Below are 18,924 nucleotides of genomic sequence, written 5' to 3' on the forward strand. Positions count from 1 at the left end.
GGGGTTTCCGGGTCCAAACTCCCCCTTGGTTCTACCTTTGACTGTACTAAATTTCCATCCCTTCTCGACCCCCCTCTTAACACTCACATACCTCGACCGCCCCCTTGACGAATTTCTGGCTAAGCCACTGTCGCCAGTAGCCAGTTGGCAGTCCGCCCCTTCCGTTCGCAACCATTAAAGGATAGTAAACAACTTAAGAATATGAATCAAGAAAATGCAATTAGTAATGTGTCGGATTCGTATATTAATAATGTCTTGGACAACGTAATGGGCAATGAAGGGAAAAACAAGAGTCAATGGAAGTTAATTTTCCCAGAAATCGCGAGAGAAAAGGATTTGTTTAGGTGCAATGAATGCAGGTAAGATTTTGTTTTTGAACTAATGTATTTTGTAAGTAAATTGGGCGAATTTGTCGGGTTTGACAGTTTAAATACATACTTATAAATTAAGTACAGTGGCGTAGCCAGAAATTTGTCAAGGGGGGGAGTCTTCAGTACATGAATGAGGGGATCAAGAAGGGGTTGCAAATTTAGTACAGGCTAAGGTAGACCCAAGGGGGCGGGTCTGGACCAAGAAACCCCCCTTGTGTACGCCACTGGTCTAGTACCTTTTTATTCGAAGGCGTCGCTGCAACATCTAGACTTGTTATGCTTATACCGCTAAGCGTAAGCCTTAAAGCCCAAAGTTAAGTTTGGTTATATGTGATTACTAGCTGAGTAACGTGACAAACACACCCCCTTCACACACACACATACACACCCACCCCGACAAACAAATTTCCTATAAACTCGTTTTAATGAAAGCTTCGCTCAAAAAGACATTCTTGGATCAAATTTGATTTATTTCACATAGAAGGAGACCCAGTTTTGAATGTTATATGTAAATTCGGTCTATTGGTAATATTTAGCTTATTCGTTCTGTTAACTAGGTTAGAATTAATTTTGATAACGAGGTACAATCGTGTGTAATCATTTAGAAAGTATAGTCTACAAGTGTATTTTGAAGGCCCCGTTTTCAACGCCCTCTTGCTCACTATTGGAGTTCTTCCTCATGTAAATGTCTTCGGTTGGGTTTTCCTTGACCTTCTTTGACTTGTTCTTGGCACGACTTGACAACCAAGAGAAAAATACGCGTTCTAACTCGATGCAAGGTGCCTCGTAGAACAGTCTCAAGAACACAGCCAAGATGTGGCTCGTGACCAACGTTCCGAAATAATTGTATATCTTTAAAATATAATTTATCGGATTAAGGTTAAGGGTACTTTTACGTAAATTTATCTTACCAATGCGCTGTTTGAGACGTCTTGGTTTCCCAGTCTGGAGGCGTAGAAGACCAGGTAAACGGGTACGTGAACCAAGTACAGACCGTAGGATATTTTGACTAGCGGCTGGAAACCGGGCCACGATAATATGCTGTTGACATAGCCTGTCAATATGATTAAATTCATTGGCGTGTTTCTTACTGAACTATTTTTAATGGCTAACCTCCTTTGCCGACGTAACAGGCGTACACGACCCAAGCTAAGCAAAGAGCCCAAACTGTCCGTTGAGTCGCTGAGAAAAGCACGGTTTCCAACATCGTATATTGCACATCAACGTTCCACGGATAGACGGCGTAAACTACCGTTATTCCAACGCAAACGGACATTATCCATGCTAGTGCAGCTTTACCCTGTAAATTAAAGTAAGAATAAAAATGAATAGCGTAACGGTCCCGGCTATCCCGAAAGTTTTAGAGATCGTAAGAATTATTTGATCTTTCTCTTTGATCACCCCTCTCTCTGTTGGCCCAACGATGTGACGATCGAAAATTAGCAATAGAAAGTCCCTTTTTTATACGTTTAGATTATATTATAGATTGATAGAAACAAAATGCGCTGCTAAATTGAAAACCATTCAGAATCGACTCAATATACTGAAATTAAAAATATACACACCAAAATACCAGATTTTGTTTTTATAAATGTTGCCAGGGCAATTAAGCGAAGGAGTAGACTATAGTTTAAAAGTTTAGATAAAATTATTAATCTAATAATTTTCGAAAAACATTATTATCTGATTATTTTAAAACTTTTACAAATGTGATAATAGTCTGATATTTTCTCCTAGCTTTGTTAGTTTCCACAATTTTATTCCTTAGATTTATCACATGGGATGACTAAACTAATTGATAAAGTTTCCTCATTCTCGCTACCGTCTTGCATTATAGCTTCTTTACGTACTCGTGTTACAGAAGTATTCTTGTGTCTTGCCAGGTACGTTCCCAGAAATAAACCAATGCTATACACTCCCAGGTGAACGTGGGGTAGAGCGTACACGTTGCGGAAAAATTCTATAATCAATCTGTGTTGGACATAAAATAATGTAACACCCTATCATTCAATTTTCACCGTAACGACTCTACCTTTCATCCAAAGAGTTGACTAGGGCAGCTGGAGGGTAGTCCATTAAATACGTGACCAGTCCACTGGAAACTGCCGCTATCGACGTGCACACGCCCAGAAACACCTTTCCATAGAGTGGTTTTCTGTAAAAATTACGTTTTTTTTTTCAGTTTCCGTATTTAGAATAATATAAATAGTCTCGTTGCCTACGTTTTAACAAAGTTCCGTGCACGTGAAATTTCTTTAAGTTTTTTTGCATTTTAGTTCGACAATTCTAGTCATTAGACTGTCTCGTATCTCGATTCTGTTGCTTAAGCACGGGCCTTTATTATAACGAAGGCAACCATCGTACTGTACCTGAATAGAAGGTAGAAATAGACGATACTAAGTAGAACTAGTTGCATGTCAACGGACACGTACCACAAGTGCTGCAGGCACTGCAAACGCCACACGAAAACCAAATTCATAATAGTTTGTATCATAAGTAACCATGTAAGTATAAATTTTGTTAAGGGAAAATTTTCTTTTCTTTCAACACTGACCCTCTCACCCAGCTCCAACTTGGGCTTGCAAACGAACTGAATAGTGTATTTTCGTCTTTGGTAGTAGTATAGTTTACCCTCAACATATTTAGACATCAAAGGGCTCGGTGCTGAACTAAACAGCAATAACTTTGAAAATCAGCTAGGTGTTTATTATTTTTAATTGCAATACTTATGCTACGTATGTTTGCATTTGAGACCCTAACAATATTAGGGATTAAATCCGCAACAAACCACTAAGGAGGCCCGAAAGTGGACAATATAGGAACCCTTTTGGGTATGTTTTAGAGGTTCTAGAGGCTATATATCCTTTATAAACGATGGGTTGAAAACATGTTATTTACCCCAGAGTTTAATGGCATGAAATTTGTGATGAAAATTATATTGGTCCACCATTTTGTTTCGCAATTGTCGGCGAGGTCTACCATGGTCTCTTTGAAGTCTGGTCCCGAAGATATTAACGGCAAAAGAATTATTACACCCGTCATCACCAGAACAGTTGGCCAAAACCTTAAAAGGGAAAACCGATATGGTTAGTATAAGCAAAAACGAATAGAGGCAAATGAGAACAAACAAACAGCTATCCCCACTCTTATAGAATGTTTTGGAGTTTAATTGAGCAAAATGCCGTGGTCGCCATCTGTAAATCACGAAGCCCACCAAATTTACCAATTTTCGTACTATTTTAATTATACTTTTTATTATTAAAATGTTGAATTATAAAAATGATAATCATAAGACTATGTTAAAATAACGTATTATAATGTTTAAAAACATGTTTAAATAAAATTGGATTAAATACTTGGTAAAAATAATATTTAAATTAAACATATTAACATTTAAATAGTTTCAATTATTGTTTAGTCATTAAAGGCACTACGAAATGTTTATTAGACATCAATCCACTAGATTGCATAGCTAAATTTGATGGTTTTCAGTGGTCAAGAATTTGGAATAAAGTATAAAATATTTTTTTAACCTCCAAATCCTGCGTAAAAAGATGATGATTGGAGTGTAAGATCGATTGTTGTCGAAATGCATGACGACGTTGTTCGAAAGTAAGACTCCCCTATGCGTAGTAGAAATTTGTTAGCCCAGTGTTTAGAGCGTTTTTAGCTTGACACTTACGTGATTAAAAGGAAAGATTCGACGGACACGAAAGCACCCGTGATGGCCGTTAAGAAAAAGTCTTCCTTCATCGCTTTGAAATTGAACGATTCTCCTGTACGATAAAAATCATTTTCATATACGCTCAAGTAGGAAATTATACATGTATTCACTAGGAATGTCAACGCGTATATTGCCATCATGTTGTGAATGCACGTGGAAAAAATGGTGTGATTTAAACTACGTCATATCTTCAAAATAATTGGCTGTTGGTCGTTAACTAGGAAAATGGACTTACCAGAAGTATCTGAAGTTCTTGGATAATTTATAATGTTCTTTACGAAACTAGTTTAGTTCCGCGTATTAAAATTGTTCAAAAAAGAGCACAGCAGGTATTGTAGGCAAGATATTTGAGATAAGGCTTAATCTCGAATCGACGCAGATTTTAACCACTGACATCATGAGCGAAAATCTTGGAAACAAACCACCTCCGTTTCTGTGGAAATCATCAGGGGCTTAGACATTCCCAGTGTATAAATATATAATTTCCTTGTTCAATGGATTTCAATCGTTTTTCTCTGCTGATTATCATACTTAATAAATTTCTGTTAAAGATGAAATAACCGTGTCCCAGCACCACCCAGGTGGCCGACAAGTATCTGATGCCATTCATAGCATCCAATGAACGTTTGGCGGTTGGTTTAGTTCCAAAAAACTTTCTGAAATTTTCAACTATCGAAAATGATCGCATAATTCGTTGAGCGTAGCTTACTGCGAATGCAATTAATGAAGTTTGAGAATTTCGGAACAGGGCCAGAGTTTTGGGAATCGAGCGGTCAATTAACTTACTGTCCATTTCCTTATCCACCCTGAGCCTGTGTTGATGAACTTCGGAAATTATGGTTGCCATCAGACATATTATTATAAAACTTAAAAGCAATGCCCTAAATAAACAAGTTTAATTTTGAAAATTAAATATTTCTACTATGTTATAATACTGAAGTTATTGAAAAAGCCGTCTTTAATCAACTTCTATGTTTTTCTTGTGGGCCCCAAATCGACTTTGGAGATTTAAAAGTCAAGACCATTTTTAATTATAAGAAATCATTATTAAAAAGATTAAACCAAGATTAATTGGAGGAAATCGTCATAATTCCTCCTCGGCTCTGGTCTGAAGACAAATGTTTGAGAACTACATCGTACAAATAACTTCGATATTTCACTCCTGATAACAACAGCTTACACAATGACAATCTGTAACGTGCTCATGTGGAATGGTTGCGGTACTTCGCAACTTTCGACTTCGACGTTTGCTCCGATTCGACTTCCCGCTGCGACAGGGAAAGAATGGTTAATTTGGAGTTAAGCTCACTGGAAGAGTCTTCAACGAACCGTATTCCACAATCTGGTCCAGATCTTCTTTCTGACAAGCGGAAGGAATGCACAATCCCAACTTGATGGCGTGTTCGTACGAAGCGAATAATATTTCACTGAGATAGTTCATCAGCTAAATGGGTGGCTTATTAGTGTTGGCAAAAGTTACTTAGCACTATTAAGTATAACACAGAAACATTTCGGTCGAGGGGTCCGACATTCTTACAAATCCTGTCCACACTCTAGAGAAAACTGATTTTGAAAAAATTGATATTAACTTTAAAATTCCGATAACTGAGTGAAAATCAGTTCAAAAATATCTAAATCAGCCTAAAAATCAGAAATATACTCGAAAGTTGCGCTCTGAAATGTCAATTTTTTTTTTCTAATTTCCGAAATAACTTTAGTTTCGAAATCCCATAAGCAAAATTAGCCAGTTTCGGACCTCTCGATTTGGAATAGTGATATTCTGATGGGTAGTGGTTATTTTTAGGAGAACAAACTTCCTTTTATTCTAAAATAAGTACCTTCAGAAAATAAGATATGTTTGTAAATGTTAATTTTATAAATTATTGTTTTTCGACAACGGAAACGTTATTTTTATTTTTAAAGATATTTAAGTAAGCTTTGTCTGAATCTTCAATTAAATTCAATTATTTTTTATTAATATTTTCAGGTTTTTTAACATTGGCTGTCGGTGGTGATTTCTCGGGGACCGTTTCCTTTAATTTAGATACATGTAAACAAGAATCGAATCGTCGAGAGTTCAAAAACCATAGTCATTTCATGATTTAATGGTCATTAAAAAATATTATAGGAAGTGTCAAACTTATTTGTATTATGTTACTTTTGCAAAGGGCTGGTTCGTTTAAATGTTCTTGACTTACCTCGGTTTTAAACGTGGCGTTAATGTGGAAAAATACCGATTTGAAGAATACAATTCGGTTGGGCTTGGGTGGTAGTGGCGGTCGAACTGTGACGATGCAGAATTGCCCAGTTTCAAGTGGACGCTGCTTTTTCGTGGAGCGACTTCCATCGGGAATCACCACTCTCATGCACTGATGGTAAGATCCCAGTTGAGACGTAGTACCTGATAACAACCCGGCTCCTGGTTTTCCACTCGCATCTAGAACTGTTTTGTTTTAAGTATTATAATTATATCTATCTTAAAATATTACATTAATATACTACATTAATATATTATATTAAAATACTACATTAATATATTATATTAAAATACTACATTAATATATTATATTAAAATACTACATTAATATATTATATTAAAATACTACATTAATATATTATATTCATATACTACATTAATATATTATATTAAAATATAACAATATTATATTCATATACTACATTAATATATTATATTAAAATATAACAATATTATATTAATATATTACATTTATTTACTACATTTATATATTTTATTAATATATTAAATTAATATATTACATCAATATATTTAATTAATATATTACATCGATATATTAAATTAATATATTACATCAATATATTAAATTAATATATTACATAAATTTATTAAATTAATATATTGCATCAATATATTAAATTAGTATATTACATCAATATATTAAATTAATATATTACATCAATTTATTAAATTAATATATTACATCAATATATTATTTTAATATGTAACATTAATATACTGCATTTAAATATATCAATATACTGCATTTATATATATCAATATATTACATTAATAATTACCTTAATATATTACATTAATATATTACATTAATATGCAACATTAATATACTATATTAAAATACTACATTAATATATTACATTAATATATTACATTAATATATTTCATTAACATATTACATTAATATATTTCATTAATATATTACATTAATATATTTCATTAATATATTGCATTAATATATTACATTAATATATTATATTAATATTTTATAATAAGAAATTACATTAATATTTTATAATAAGAAATTACATTAATATTTTATATTAATTTATTACGTTAATATATTACTTTAATATTTATATTATTATATTATCATAATATAATATATTAAAATATTATAATAATAGTAAAATATATTAATATATTACAGTAAAATATTATTTTAATATATTACATTAATATATTATACTTAAAATATTATAGTAAAATTATTTTAATATTGTACGTATTAGATATATAGGCATATATGTTATTATTAATAACATATATATATATAATATTTATTATATTATGTATATTAATGATATATAATTATTAATTATGCTAATTTAATAAATGATTAATTTAGGTTTCTAGTGTGAGGCTAATGACAGAAATGCATTCTACTTAAAGGTTTCCAATACCAAAAAGTTTCAGCAAATTTATATTTATCATATGTATTTGACCATGACATTGATTATTTACAAAACAATACATATTTTTTTCCTAGAAGGTCAAATATTTTGATTTACCTGACGTAATTAAATATATGATGTATCACTTTAAACGCACCTATTACTTTCTAAATTAATCTTTTAAATGGTAAACTCACACTGAACCGTTTATTCAAATAAAATCTGTGGGCCTCATATCGTGGAAGCACCAAATCCGAAATAACGATGTTTCTTGAAGCCGGTTTGAGGTACCTATTTCCCAAACATCGCATTCCGGGAGTTGACGGATAGTTAACCGTTTATCTTTCGTTCTAATCGTGTCCGCAACGGACGGGAGGGATTTACTGGCCTTGAATTTCATCCACTGACGTTTTGAAGGGTATTTGTGAAGATACTACTTCCCTCTCGATTCCATATAAATTTTGGCGATCGTAAAAACACCGCGTGGAGCCTCCCGTGTCGGACACCACTGACCCGACGTGCGGTGACTTTTCCTTAGTCATAAATTGTTAAAAGGGAAATTTTTCTAATCCAAGGACTTGGGGATACTTTGGTGTTTTTTGTTGCAACCCTCGGGGCGGGGTTTTACTGGGAACTTTGGATTAGAGTTTCCATAAAATTAATCGATGAAAAAATTAAAGTATAAAATGATTTTCTCCACGCCAAGAGCTTAATCTTTTAAGTACTTCATCGGCGCACGCATTTCGCCGCGGACTTCAAATTCAAAAATCTTGATCGACTCGAGCGCCCACTCTGTAGCTTCAATAACAATAGCTAGTGACGTCGAAAAAACATTTACAAGTGACCTCCCGTATTTTATAGTTCGAGAAAGGGAACTGATCCATCATTTATTTCGAGGAGGAAATCTTGAGACTTTGGTCTGGGTTATGCGTTGATCTCGCTCTAGGTTATCACAGGTCAGGGAAATTAGGGTTATCAGGGAAAAAGTCAGTGAATAAGAAAATATTCCCAATGTTAAGTAGTTTTAAATAGTCAGGGAAAAATTTGCGAAATTATAATGATTGTGAAATATTAAAAAAGTCAGAGGAAATCTCCAAGTAATGTCAATACACTGATTTTGGTCGTTGATGGCGTTAGAAACAAGGGAGACATTTATATGAGACGCTAACGGATATGACATTTGAATTTTTTTTATTCCTAAATAACTTGATGTTGTAATTCAGATAACATAAAAGTAAAAGTAAAAAGGGGTCGAAATTTAATTTAATTTACTTTTATTTTACTTTATTAATTTTTTTCATTTTATTTTATTTTTCATTTAATTTAGTTTAATTTAATTTTCATTTAATTTAGTTTAATTTAATTTTAATTTAATTTATTTAATTTAATTTTAATTTAATTTAATTTTAATTTAATTTAATTTTAATTTAATTTAATTTAATTTATTTTATTTTATTTTAATTTAATTTATTTTATTTTCATTTTATTTTATTTTTTATTTTATTTAGTTTAATTCAATTTTAATTTAATTTATTTAATTCAATTTTAATTTAATTTATGTAATTCAATTTTAATTTAATTTATGTAATTCAATTTTAATTTAATTTATTTAATTCAATTTTAATTTAATTTATTTAATTCAATTTTAATTTAATTTATTTAATTCAATTTTAATTTAATTTCATTTAATTTTATTCAATTTTAATTTAATTTCATTTAATTTTATTCAATTTTAATTTCATTTCATTTAATTTTATTCAATTTTAATTTAATTTCATTTAATTTTATTCAATTTTAATTTTATTTAATTTATTTATAGTTTATTTTCGGAATACCCAAGCAATGAAAATATTTAAATTTCGGCCAATTAAGGCTAAAACTTAATTAATTTATATCCACTTTCGCTCAAACACATATCCAAGGCTGAAGAAGTAGCAATTTAAAAGGTTTACCAAAGTAAAACCATTTTCATCACGATTAAAACAGCAATACGTTTATAAATTGATGTAGATTCTTAAGGGGGAAGACTACAGTGGACATTGTGTACTTTCGCGCTATTTCAAGCTGAACTCTTTTAATATTGTAATTTAACTCATAAAATTAATATTTAAGCGTAGAACAGCCTCATGTTTAGTGCCTAAAATAATTTTGACCATTTTTAATTTAAAAGTAATTAAGTTATTACGTTTTAATTCGGACCCCCGGAGCTAAACAAGTTGGGCAAGCGGCCAAACTACCCTTTTGTTAGGACCTTATATCTCGTTAACTATTAATATTTGAATTATACAAATTATTATAAGCATTAGAGGAAAGTTCTGCCTAATAAGAAAAATATAATTCAATTGTGTAATTGTTAAACCAGAAACGTTCAGCTTGAACGAAAAAGAGGCTTTTACGGTATTCTTTCCCCTTAATATTGAAGTGTCTTTTATAACAGCTGTCTACTACAATTACGATTTAATTAAAGGTAGACTAGCCACACGCGTTATAACTAATATTTAAAACATAAAACACGACCACTATTAGGTACTTTTCACTTATTATAAATAAACTACGCAATAATGGTCGTTTTAAAGATTATTACAATAACCACACTATTTTCCAAATATGTCTAATTTAACACTCAAAAGAAAAGATCTAATTGAATTTCTTACGTTGCATCGCCCAAAGCTTCAATTCTCTGATGGCGAATAACGTTTTCATGAGAGATGCCACACATTCTTCGCTCAGGTCCACCTCGGAACTCAAGCGCAGCGCCACGGGTAGCGTCCACTTGATCAGAGATTCAATTCCGGATTTCAAATCGCGTTCCATTTTCGATAGTTTGTCGAAAGCCACCTGTTCCGAAACCTCCGTTTTGGGATTCTTAAAAACACTCAATTTGTCCGCAATAGTTGGACACAGGCACAAGAGGAAAATTGGGAGAAAGCATCCCGCAACCGCGTGAGACCACCTCATGATCGTAAACTAAATTAACCCGCGTCGCTTCTTCGGAAGAGTCCCGAGGTGCACTTTGTCTCTTACTTTCTTTCTCTTCGGAGGAGATCGCGGAATTTGGAAAAAAATACTCTGGAAAATATTGTGACGTTTCACTTCTTACCTATCATTGGTTGCTCTCCGCGACGTTAGACAGGGTAAACTCGCGTTATAAAACACTAAGGAATGTAGCGTTATTGCGCGTAGACTGTTTACCCTACACGGGTCCCCGTAGCTCGAACTTAATCTATTACAAATGTCTATTATAGTCGTTAAATATTTTTCTTAGAAGATTCAGCTCGGTTTGAAAATAACTGCTGTCTGTTCTTATTGTAGAAAGTAATTTATTTTGCATCTGGAATTCAATATTACCTATTAGCGCTGACAAATCAGGAATTTTTCAGTTGCTCTGAAGTACTATTAGGTTAAATACGGGCTTCTAATATTTTTGTTTCCTTACTTTTATTCATACTAAAAGAGTTAAAAAATATTAAAAAAAATGAATTTCAAATTTTAAGCTGTTAGGGCAACCCTCGGGGCAACCCAATTGTTAAAACCACAAAACTCCAATGAAGGTAAAATGGAACGTTTAATTTGAATATTTTTTGAGTTCAAATATTAATATTTTTAATAAGTGAAACCAAATATGTATTTATTAATTCTAGGGGAAATTATTTTATTAGTAGATTTTGAATGTGGCTAACAATCGCAGTCACGCTCTGACGGTAAGCTCATTCCCATAAAATAAAATCAACCAAGTGTCTCATTGGTTCCCTATAACTGACGTCACACCGGTGACGTTCATCCACCTCCGCTCTCGTTTCGGGAGTGATTTCCAGCATGGTGCCCACGAATGATCAATAAGTATTAATAAATTCATTTTCGATTAAAAAAGACTGCATGAAAGACTTTCAAATAGCCCTTTAAATAGAAGATCATTCACAGCCAATTATAGAGTTTGTGCTTCTGACTGGTTTGTCTATGTCTGCTTTTATACTTCCAAACAGGCATGTAGGAACGTTCTGTACCAAGGCGGGTACAGCTTGGATATTGAATTTGGCACCATCCTCTTCAACAGGCCTTTAGCGCCCCTTACGGACCAATTTGGCGCCCTCTCCAATTTTAATTATGGTACATTGTACCCCTGTACCACCCCGTTCTTACGCTTCTTCTTTCAAGGATGATTTACACTTGGATCTGGAACCATTTTTCAACAGGAGCCAAGATAGTCAGAGAGTGGTTTATTTAAGCGCCTATTGTAAAGAAAATCCACGCAATCTACTGGGTAATGAATGTAGTTCCAAGGATGATTATCATTAATAAATTCCGATCGCTATGGTCTTTGTTTGCGATATTTCCTCGACTAGGGTGTTCGTAACCATCCATTTAAAAATTAGACGTAATTTGCATCAGCAAGATGCGAAATTTGATTAAATATGCAGAATATTTATCACTACTAACCAGAATGTATTCATGTGAGCAGATAATACTGAAGCGGCACACTGTTTGCCACTTGGTGTTCCCCGAAGAAAAGTCATGCCCATCCATCTTTTCTAGTGTAATCTCGCCTCCTTTTACTGACGATTCACAGTCCATTTTTGGTGGTGTATAGGCGAAGACCAAATCGGAGTTCAAAGACCCTATTTGGAAGATTAATTGGACAATCATATATGATATTCAAATGTTCAAATTAGCGGCTATATATGGCTTGGACGACGTAGGAAGGTGATTATATCTATATTTCCGAGCTGGGGTTATATTTCAACTTTCTTACTATTTCTTTTAAGCTTATATTTCATGCAAGACAATTGTCCGGCTCATACTGCAAAGGCAACAAGAGCATTCTTAGACGGTGAAAGATGGGGTTTCTGCTTTTATCTCCGGTTCTCAATCTAATCGAAAACCTTTTGTCTAGAATAGTTTATCTCGTGGAGCGAAGGATACCGAACTATGTGAACGGTTTGAAAAGTATGGTCAACGAAGCCTTCAACCATTTGCCAGCTCAATATTTACGCTCTATGGAAAATTATTTTCGTCGTAGATTAAAGGAATTCTAGAGGAGAAGAGGAGACGCAATTCAATCTTAATTTACGAATAGTGTAAAACGATTCTCCAAATCAATAAAGAATATTGACCAACCATTATTTATTTGTCTCTCGTATGCTCCTTTAATTTTGTTTAAACAATCGTTTTTCATCGGTTTCCTGTTATATGATTTTAGTTTGTGATTGCAATTTGTAATGTTATCCTGTTTGCTTAGAATATCCCTGTGAATATTTCAGGAATGTGAGATATTTTAAAGAACTGGTTTTCTTTTTGCGAAGTATTCCTTTGCTTATCTCTGTGGACAATACATACCCATTCGTTAAATTAACCACAAAAAAGATCAATGACTAGCCAGAGATGAGATATAGCAATGGAATCCGCACTTGATGTTTTTAAAACCTCCCTTTTTGGGATTGTCTAATTTGCTGAATTTCTGGACGTCTGGACCGCTGAATTTTGAAGGATTCCTCCTACATAGAAGCCATCTTATAAACCGTTTGGACAAAATTGACTAATTTGCTGAATTTCTGGACCGGAAAATTTTACATTATTTTCGGAGACTTTCTTTAAGTTTGAAACCGTCTGGACAAAATTGACTAATTTGCTGAAGTGCTGAATTTCTGGACCGAAAAATTTTACATTACTTTCAAAGACTTTCTTTAAGTTTGATACCGTCTGGACCAAATTGACTAATTTGCTGAAGTGCTGAATTTCTGGACCGGAAAATTTTACTTAATTTTCTTTAATTTTCAAACCGTCTGGACCGTAAAATTTTACTTTATTTTCGAATAGTTTCTTTGATTTTCAAACTGTCTGGACGGTTTGAAAATTAAAGAAAATAAAGTAAAATTTTCCGGTCCAGAAATTCAGCAAATTAGTCAATTTTGTCCAAACGGTTTATAAGATAGTAGCTTCTATGTAGGAGGAATCCTTCAAAATTCAGCGGTCCAGACGTCCAGAAATTCAGCAAATTAGACAATCCCTTACTTTTTAACTGCTGCGACGCGCCTCACTCTAAATTAGGAATCACTTCGAAATCGTTTCTCCGCTAGGAAATCGTGACCTTGCGATAATATATTTGCAAAGTTGCTGAACCTCTGTGCATTTAAGAAGAAGTTGACAACATTGGCCAGGTGTGCAGGTTATCTTTCTTCAAATTTTCACAATGGTTCTGAAATGCGATATCATTTTAACCGTTGGTCCTTAAGAGATTCAAAGGAAACTTTCTAAATATAAACCGACCACTTTTTCAGTTGTCCCCGTAATTTTCTGTTTAGCGAAAAATAGCTTATGATTATAAAATAATTTAAAAATAACAATGCAGTTGGTTTCATCGCTCTATCTTTTATAGATTTTGAGAATAATTAAATTAAGTCTAAAATACGCAACGGCAATACCAAGTGTACCCACTACGCCAATCGTCCAAACGTATAGTAGAGTCTTAGAGTAGGGTTGGGGGTTAAAATTTCGTGAATGAATAAATCTAAACTCAGGTCTTGCCTTTTAAGACAAATTATTACTTTTTAATTTAGCTATGAAATTATATGAAATGTATTTATTTAATTGATATAAACTACTATCTAAGCCGCCGGTGGGCTTCTATTAGTTCATCGATAGAATACGGTTAGATAAAACTAGCTTGGTACAAAATTAAAAATATGCAAAGTAAGCGTTTACTGGCAATAGTAAACATGGAAAACGCACAATTTGTGTTTGTAATTAATTTAAGGGAGATATACTTAGGTTTTTTGTAAAATTTTTATGGAATTTATTGTAAAAACTCATTTGAATTAAAACCTAGTGAATTATGAATGGGTTAAATGATTTCAATCTAAAAATGAGAAAGAAAATCGATAAGTACTATATTAATTAAAAAATAATATTTTTCAATTTTAAATTTCTCTCGGGAGTTAAAAAAATCAAAAATGGAAATTAACTGAAAACGCCGGGCCAAAACTCTTATCTTAAGCTGTCGGAGGGTATCGTAAAGGCAAGCTGACGGTACTAAAACCTCAACTTTTAAATAATGCAAATTTAAATCGAGTGCCTTTGAAGATAATTCGTCGAATCCCGGAGACCTATACGCCGTAATTTCCAATGGGGGGGGGGATATCCCCCTTTGGTTAAACACCGCGGCTCAGCAATGAGATAGGTAGATAGGAAATACTAATACCAATAGAATGCCTTCTGAATTAAATTTAAATAGAGTGCCGTTGAAGATAGTTCGTTGATTCCCAGGGACCTATACGCCGTAATTTCCAATCGTGGGGGGAGAAATATCCCCCTTTGATTAAAACCGCGGCTCAGCACTGGCATAGGTAGATTAAGGGAAATAAAATCAATCGAATGACACCTGAAGTAAAATTATATCGATTGCCGTTGAAGATAATTCGTCGATACCGGGTGACCTATACGCCGTAATTTCCAATTAGGGGATGAAATAATCCCCTTTGCTTAAAACCGCGGCTCAGCGCTGGCAAATGGATATAAAGGGAACTAAAACCAATCGAATGACGCCTTAAGTAAAACTATATCGAAGGCCGTTGAAGATAATTCGTCGATTGCCGGGGACCTATACGCCGTAATTTCCAATCGAAAGGCGGAATGTCCCCCTTTGATTAAAATCCGCGGCTCAGAACTGGCATAAGTAGATAGGAGGAACTTATACCAATAGAATGGTGCCTGAAGTAAAATTATGTCGAGGGCAAATGAAGATTATTCGTCGATTCCCAGGGACCATTAAGCCATAATTTCCAATCGGGGGGTTAAATATCCCCCTTTTTTAAAAACCGCGCCTCAGGACTGGCATAGGTAGATTGGGGGAACTAATAAAAATCGAATGACGCCTGAGTTAAATTTAAATCGAGTGCCGTTGAAGAGAATTGGTCGATTCCCTATTTAGTGTACCTTAGAAGTTAGAACGTCTTACAATGATACTATAAACCTGGGCACTTTTTGCCTCATTACTTAAAACCTAAGTCTGTAATATTCATTAATAAGTAGGATTCTTTGGGAAATATTTAAGTAAGAGCTTTGCACGGAGTAACTAAATTGGGCCCGTGCATTGGTAGCTAGTTATATCATAAGTAACATAATATACCAAAGTATGACATTGGAAATATGTTTTACTACATCCTTTCAGTGACGTCAAAAAATTTCGAACATGCAATACTAATCCAACATAATTAATTTACAACATCGAACAATATTCCTATTATAACATCGAAAGAAATTATCAAATTCAAACATCCCGCCAATTATAATCCTATTCTAGCATATCGAAAGAAATTGTCTAATTCAAACTTCCCGCCACCCGCCAATTATAATCCTATTCTAGCATATCGAAAGAAATTGTATAATTCAAACTTCCCGCCACCCGCCAATTATAATCCTATTCTAGCATATCGAAAGAAATTGTCTAATTCAAACTTCCCGCCACCCGCCAATTATAATCCTATTCTAGCATATCGAAAGAAATTGTCTAATTCAAACTTCCCGCCACTCGCCAATTATAATCCTATTCTAGCATATCGAAAGATATTGTCTAATTCAAACTTCCCGCCACCCGCCAATTATAATCCTATTCTAGCATATCGAAAGAAATTGTCTAATTCAAACTTCCCGCCACCCGCCAATTATAATCCTATTCTAGCATATCGAAAGAAATTGTCTAATTCAAACTTACCGCCAAACTCATCCTTTTAATTATTTTTATTAATTTTAAACTTCCACCAATCTCCAACAAAGACTATATAACGATTCGCGAAGCGTTATTTCAAACTTCCCTCCAAAGCTCGGCGTGTAGCTTGTAGCGCCATCTACCATGTCGTCGCTTTCCACAAACAAACACTTAACGACATGATTCCGTTCACAGCAATAGTCACTTCGAATATATATTCGATGTGAAACTAAAAACTATTGCCGAATGTTAGCTGATGAACTAATCAACGCGTCAACGCTGCAAAGGGACCTACCAATAGTTACGCTATTAAGAAGACAGATGAATTGGAAAGAGTAGCCAAATCTAACCAATAAAGAAATATTTATTGCGACATATTATAATATCAATACAAAATTATCAGAATAATTTGTTGCCTACCATTAAGAAATCCCCAAAACGCACCCCTCTAAAAATGTGCGCCCGAGGCAGTTGCCCATTTCCCCCCCCCCCCTAGTAGGTACACCACTGGATAACAATTTAGCTTAAGCCTATTATTTATATTTATTATGATCAACTTCTCTTATCTGAACTTATTGCGAGACATATGAGCAACGTTTCGCTGCATGTATAAGAGCTTACGACCACGGGGAAGGAGGCTTTGTTGTCATTTTTGAGGGCCGTCGCGAGACGTTCCGAGTTTCCGACGCCAAAATATTTCGGTGCACTTTCTATAGCAACAGAAATTAATGAAATTGTTTAGTGTCATAAAATGTAATTATTTATATGTCTTGGCGCGAAAATAAAATACTTACTAAGTAAGGGAAGCTTATTTTACACCTTATATTATAAACATGTTGACGTACTAATTAACCGCAGGGCCGGCGCCAGGGGGGGGGGGGGGGGTAAGAGGGGCAAAAGTACCCCAGGCCCGGGCCTCTGAAAAGGGCCCACCGGAACGGGTGCCTAACTAAAATTTTATGATATTTCCAAAAAACCGAATTTTGGAGTAAAAATTACCTGGGGCCCGAAAATCCTAGCGCCAGCCCTGATTAACCGTAAGCCTATTCTTAGTTTTATTACTATTAAAAAATTTGATATATCAGATTAATGTAAGCTTATTTGTTTGTGTGTAATACAGTTACCATTGTAGCGGGGTCAGTCGCCCACTTTCTTTCTTTTAGAAAATACGCTATTAATTTATCATAACTTTCGCCGCCTTCGCGGCTGTTGCGACGTAGAAGTTTCTTTTATGAACTGTCTTTACACAAAACGTGGGTGGCCCTGAGAAGGGCCGTTTTGTTTGAAGTTTGGAAGTCTTCCGTTACTTGCGAAGCCAGCCTAAGCCTAGCTTACCTCGCTTTTGGGGTGAACTGCTTGGGCTGAAGTCTTTAGAAAGCAGTAGCGTAGCCAGGATTTTCTTTCGGGGGGGGGGGGGGGGCACACCATTGAAAATAAAGTAAAAAAATAAAAATATTTGTACGTACGACCATACGTTTCGGGGGGGCATGTGCCCCCTGTGCCCCCTGTGCCCCCTGTGCCCCCTCTGGCTACGCCACTGTTAGAGATTAAGTAATTAAAATTAAATAAATGAAACTGCTTATCATTTTCTAATATTACCATTATCCTCGTCCAGATTACTCATTTTCAGAGGTCGTTTCCTTTTGGGAATGAGGGGTTATTAACTTTTAGAATGAAATTTTATCTTATACTTTTTTCGCATTTATCACAAGTTTGACCAGGGAGAGCGGGTTTTCCTTTTTTCGTTCTAGGCGCCGGTTCTTTACATTTGAAAGAAGGCGTCTCTTCGTCATTTTTCGGTTTGTAGCTGTAAGCTAATTCTTTAATATCTGGTTGCGGATTTTTCATCAAGAAAAGACATACCGATCAAAATCTGACACATTCGATTGAGTTTGATCTCGTGACTGGTTTAAAGGAGGACCAAATCCCTATCTTCCAACCGATGATCCCACTCCCCAATATTTAATTGGCGAAATCTTGGCGACCTTGGTGTTAGACACCGTCAGGCACGCGTCTTCTTCGGGGCAATTCTCCTGCTCCGGAGTCACGCCTTCCTCTCCATCTATAACTGTTGTATTTTATTTTAGTTTGTTTATTTTGTGTGCATTTAAACCTTTATATGAATATAAGAAAAATAATTGTTAAACATAACTTTAGTAAAAACCCCGTAATTTGTACAACATGCCCCTCTCCTCGTCAAGGTCCAGCAAAACCACGGTCTAAAGTGTGTGTTTTTAATTGGTTGCGAGAGAGAGAGGAAACAAGAAGAGCCCCGAAAAACGGGCAGAGGTTTTTTAGAGTTGAAAGAGAACGCATGTAGAGACAAAAAATAAAGTATGTTTTTCACTTCAGCTGGATTTCATTTAATTCAAGAGCCCTATTATTTAAATTTACATTAGAGTTTGATAAGAGTATATAAGAGTTATAAATTAAAGAAATTACGGGATTTTTTAACAATA

The 18,924-nt window shown here is 34.3% G+C and overlaps 1 protein-coding gene across 1 annotated transcript; it reads right to left on the reverse strand.

Moving 5' to 3' along the window:
- Positions 1–865: 865 nt before the first annotated feature.
- Positions 866–10,764, reverse strand: LOC149943711 (nose resistant to fluoxetine protein 6-like). The gene is made up of 15 exons (XM_090175276.1): positions 10,419–10,764; positions 6,294–6,538; positions 5,425–5,539; positions 5,276–5,363; positions 4,882–4,976; positions 4,627–4,803; positions 4,054–4,147; positions 3,905–3,994; positions 3,270–3,435; positions 2,741–2,820; positions 2,404–2,526; positions 2,222–2,342; positions 1,485–1,671; positions 1,283–1,425; positions 866–1,223 (listed from the first exon to the last, which is right to left on the reverse strand). Exons 1-15 carry the CDS (start codon positions 10,720–10,722, stop codon positions 987–989), a joined length of 2,265 nt encoding a protein of 754 aa, XP_090031402.1. The 5' UTR covers positions 10,723–10,764; the 3' UTR covers positions 866–986.
- Positions 10,765–18,924: the final 8,160 nt, after the last annotated feature.

This window comes from Leiobunum rupestre, chromosome 5, assembly GCF_980474605.1.
Source record: "Leiobunum rupestre chromosome 5, qqLeiRupe1.1.hap1, whole genome shotgun sequence".
NCBI classification, from domain to species: Eukaryota; Metazoa; Arthropoda; class Arachnida; order Opiliones; family Sclerosomatidae; genus Leiobunum; species Leiobunum rupestre.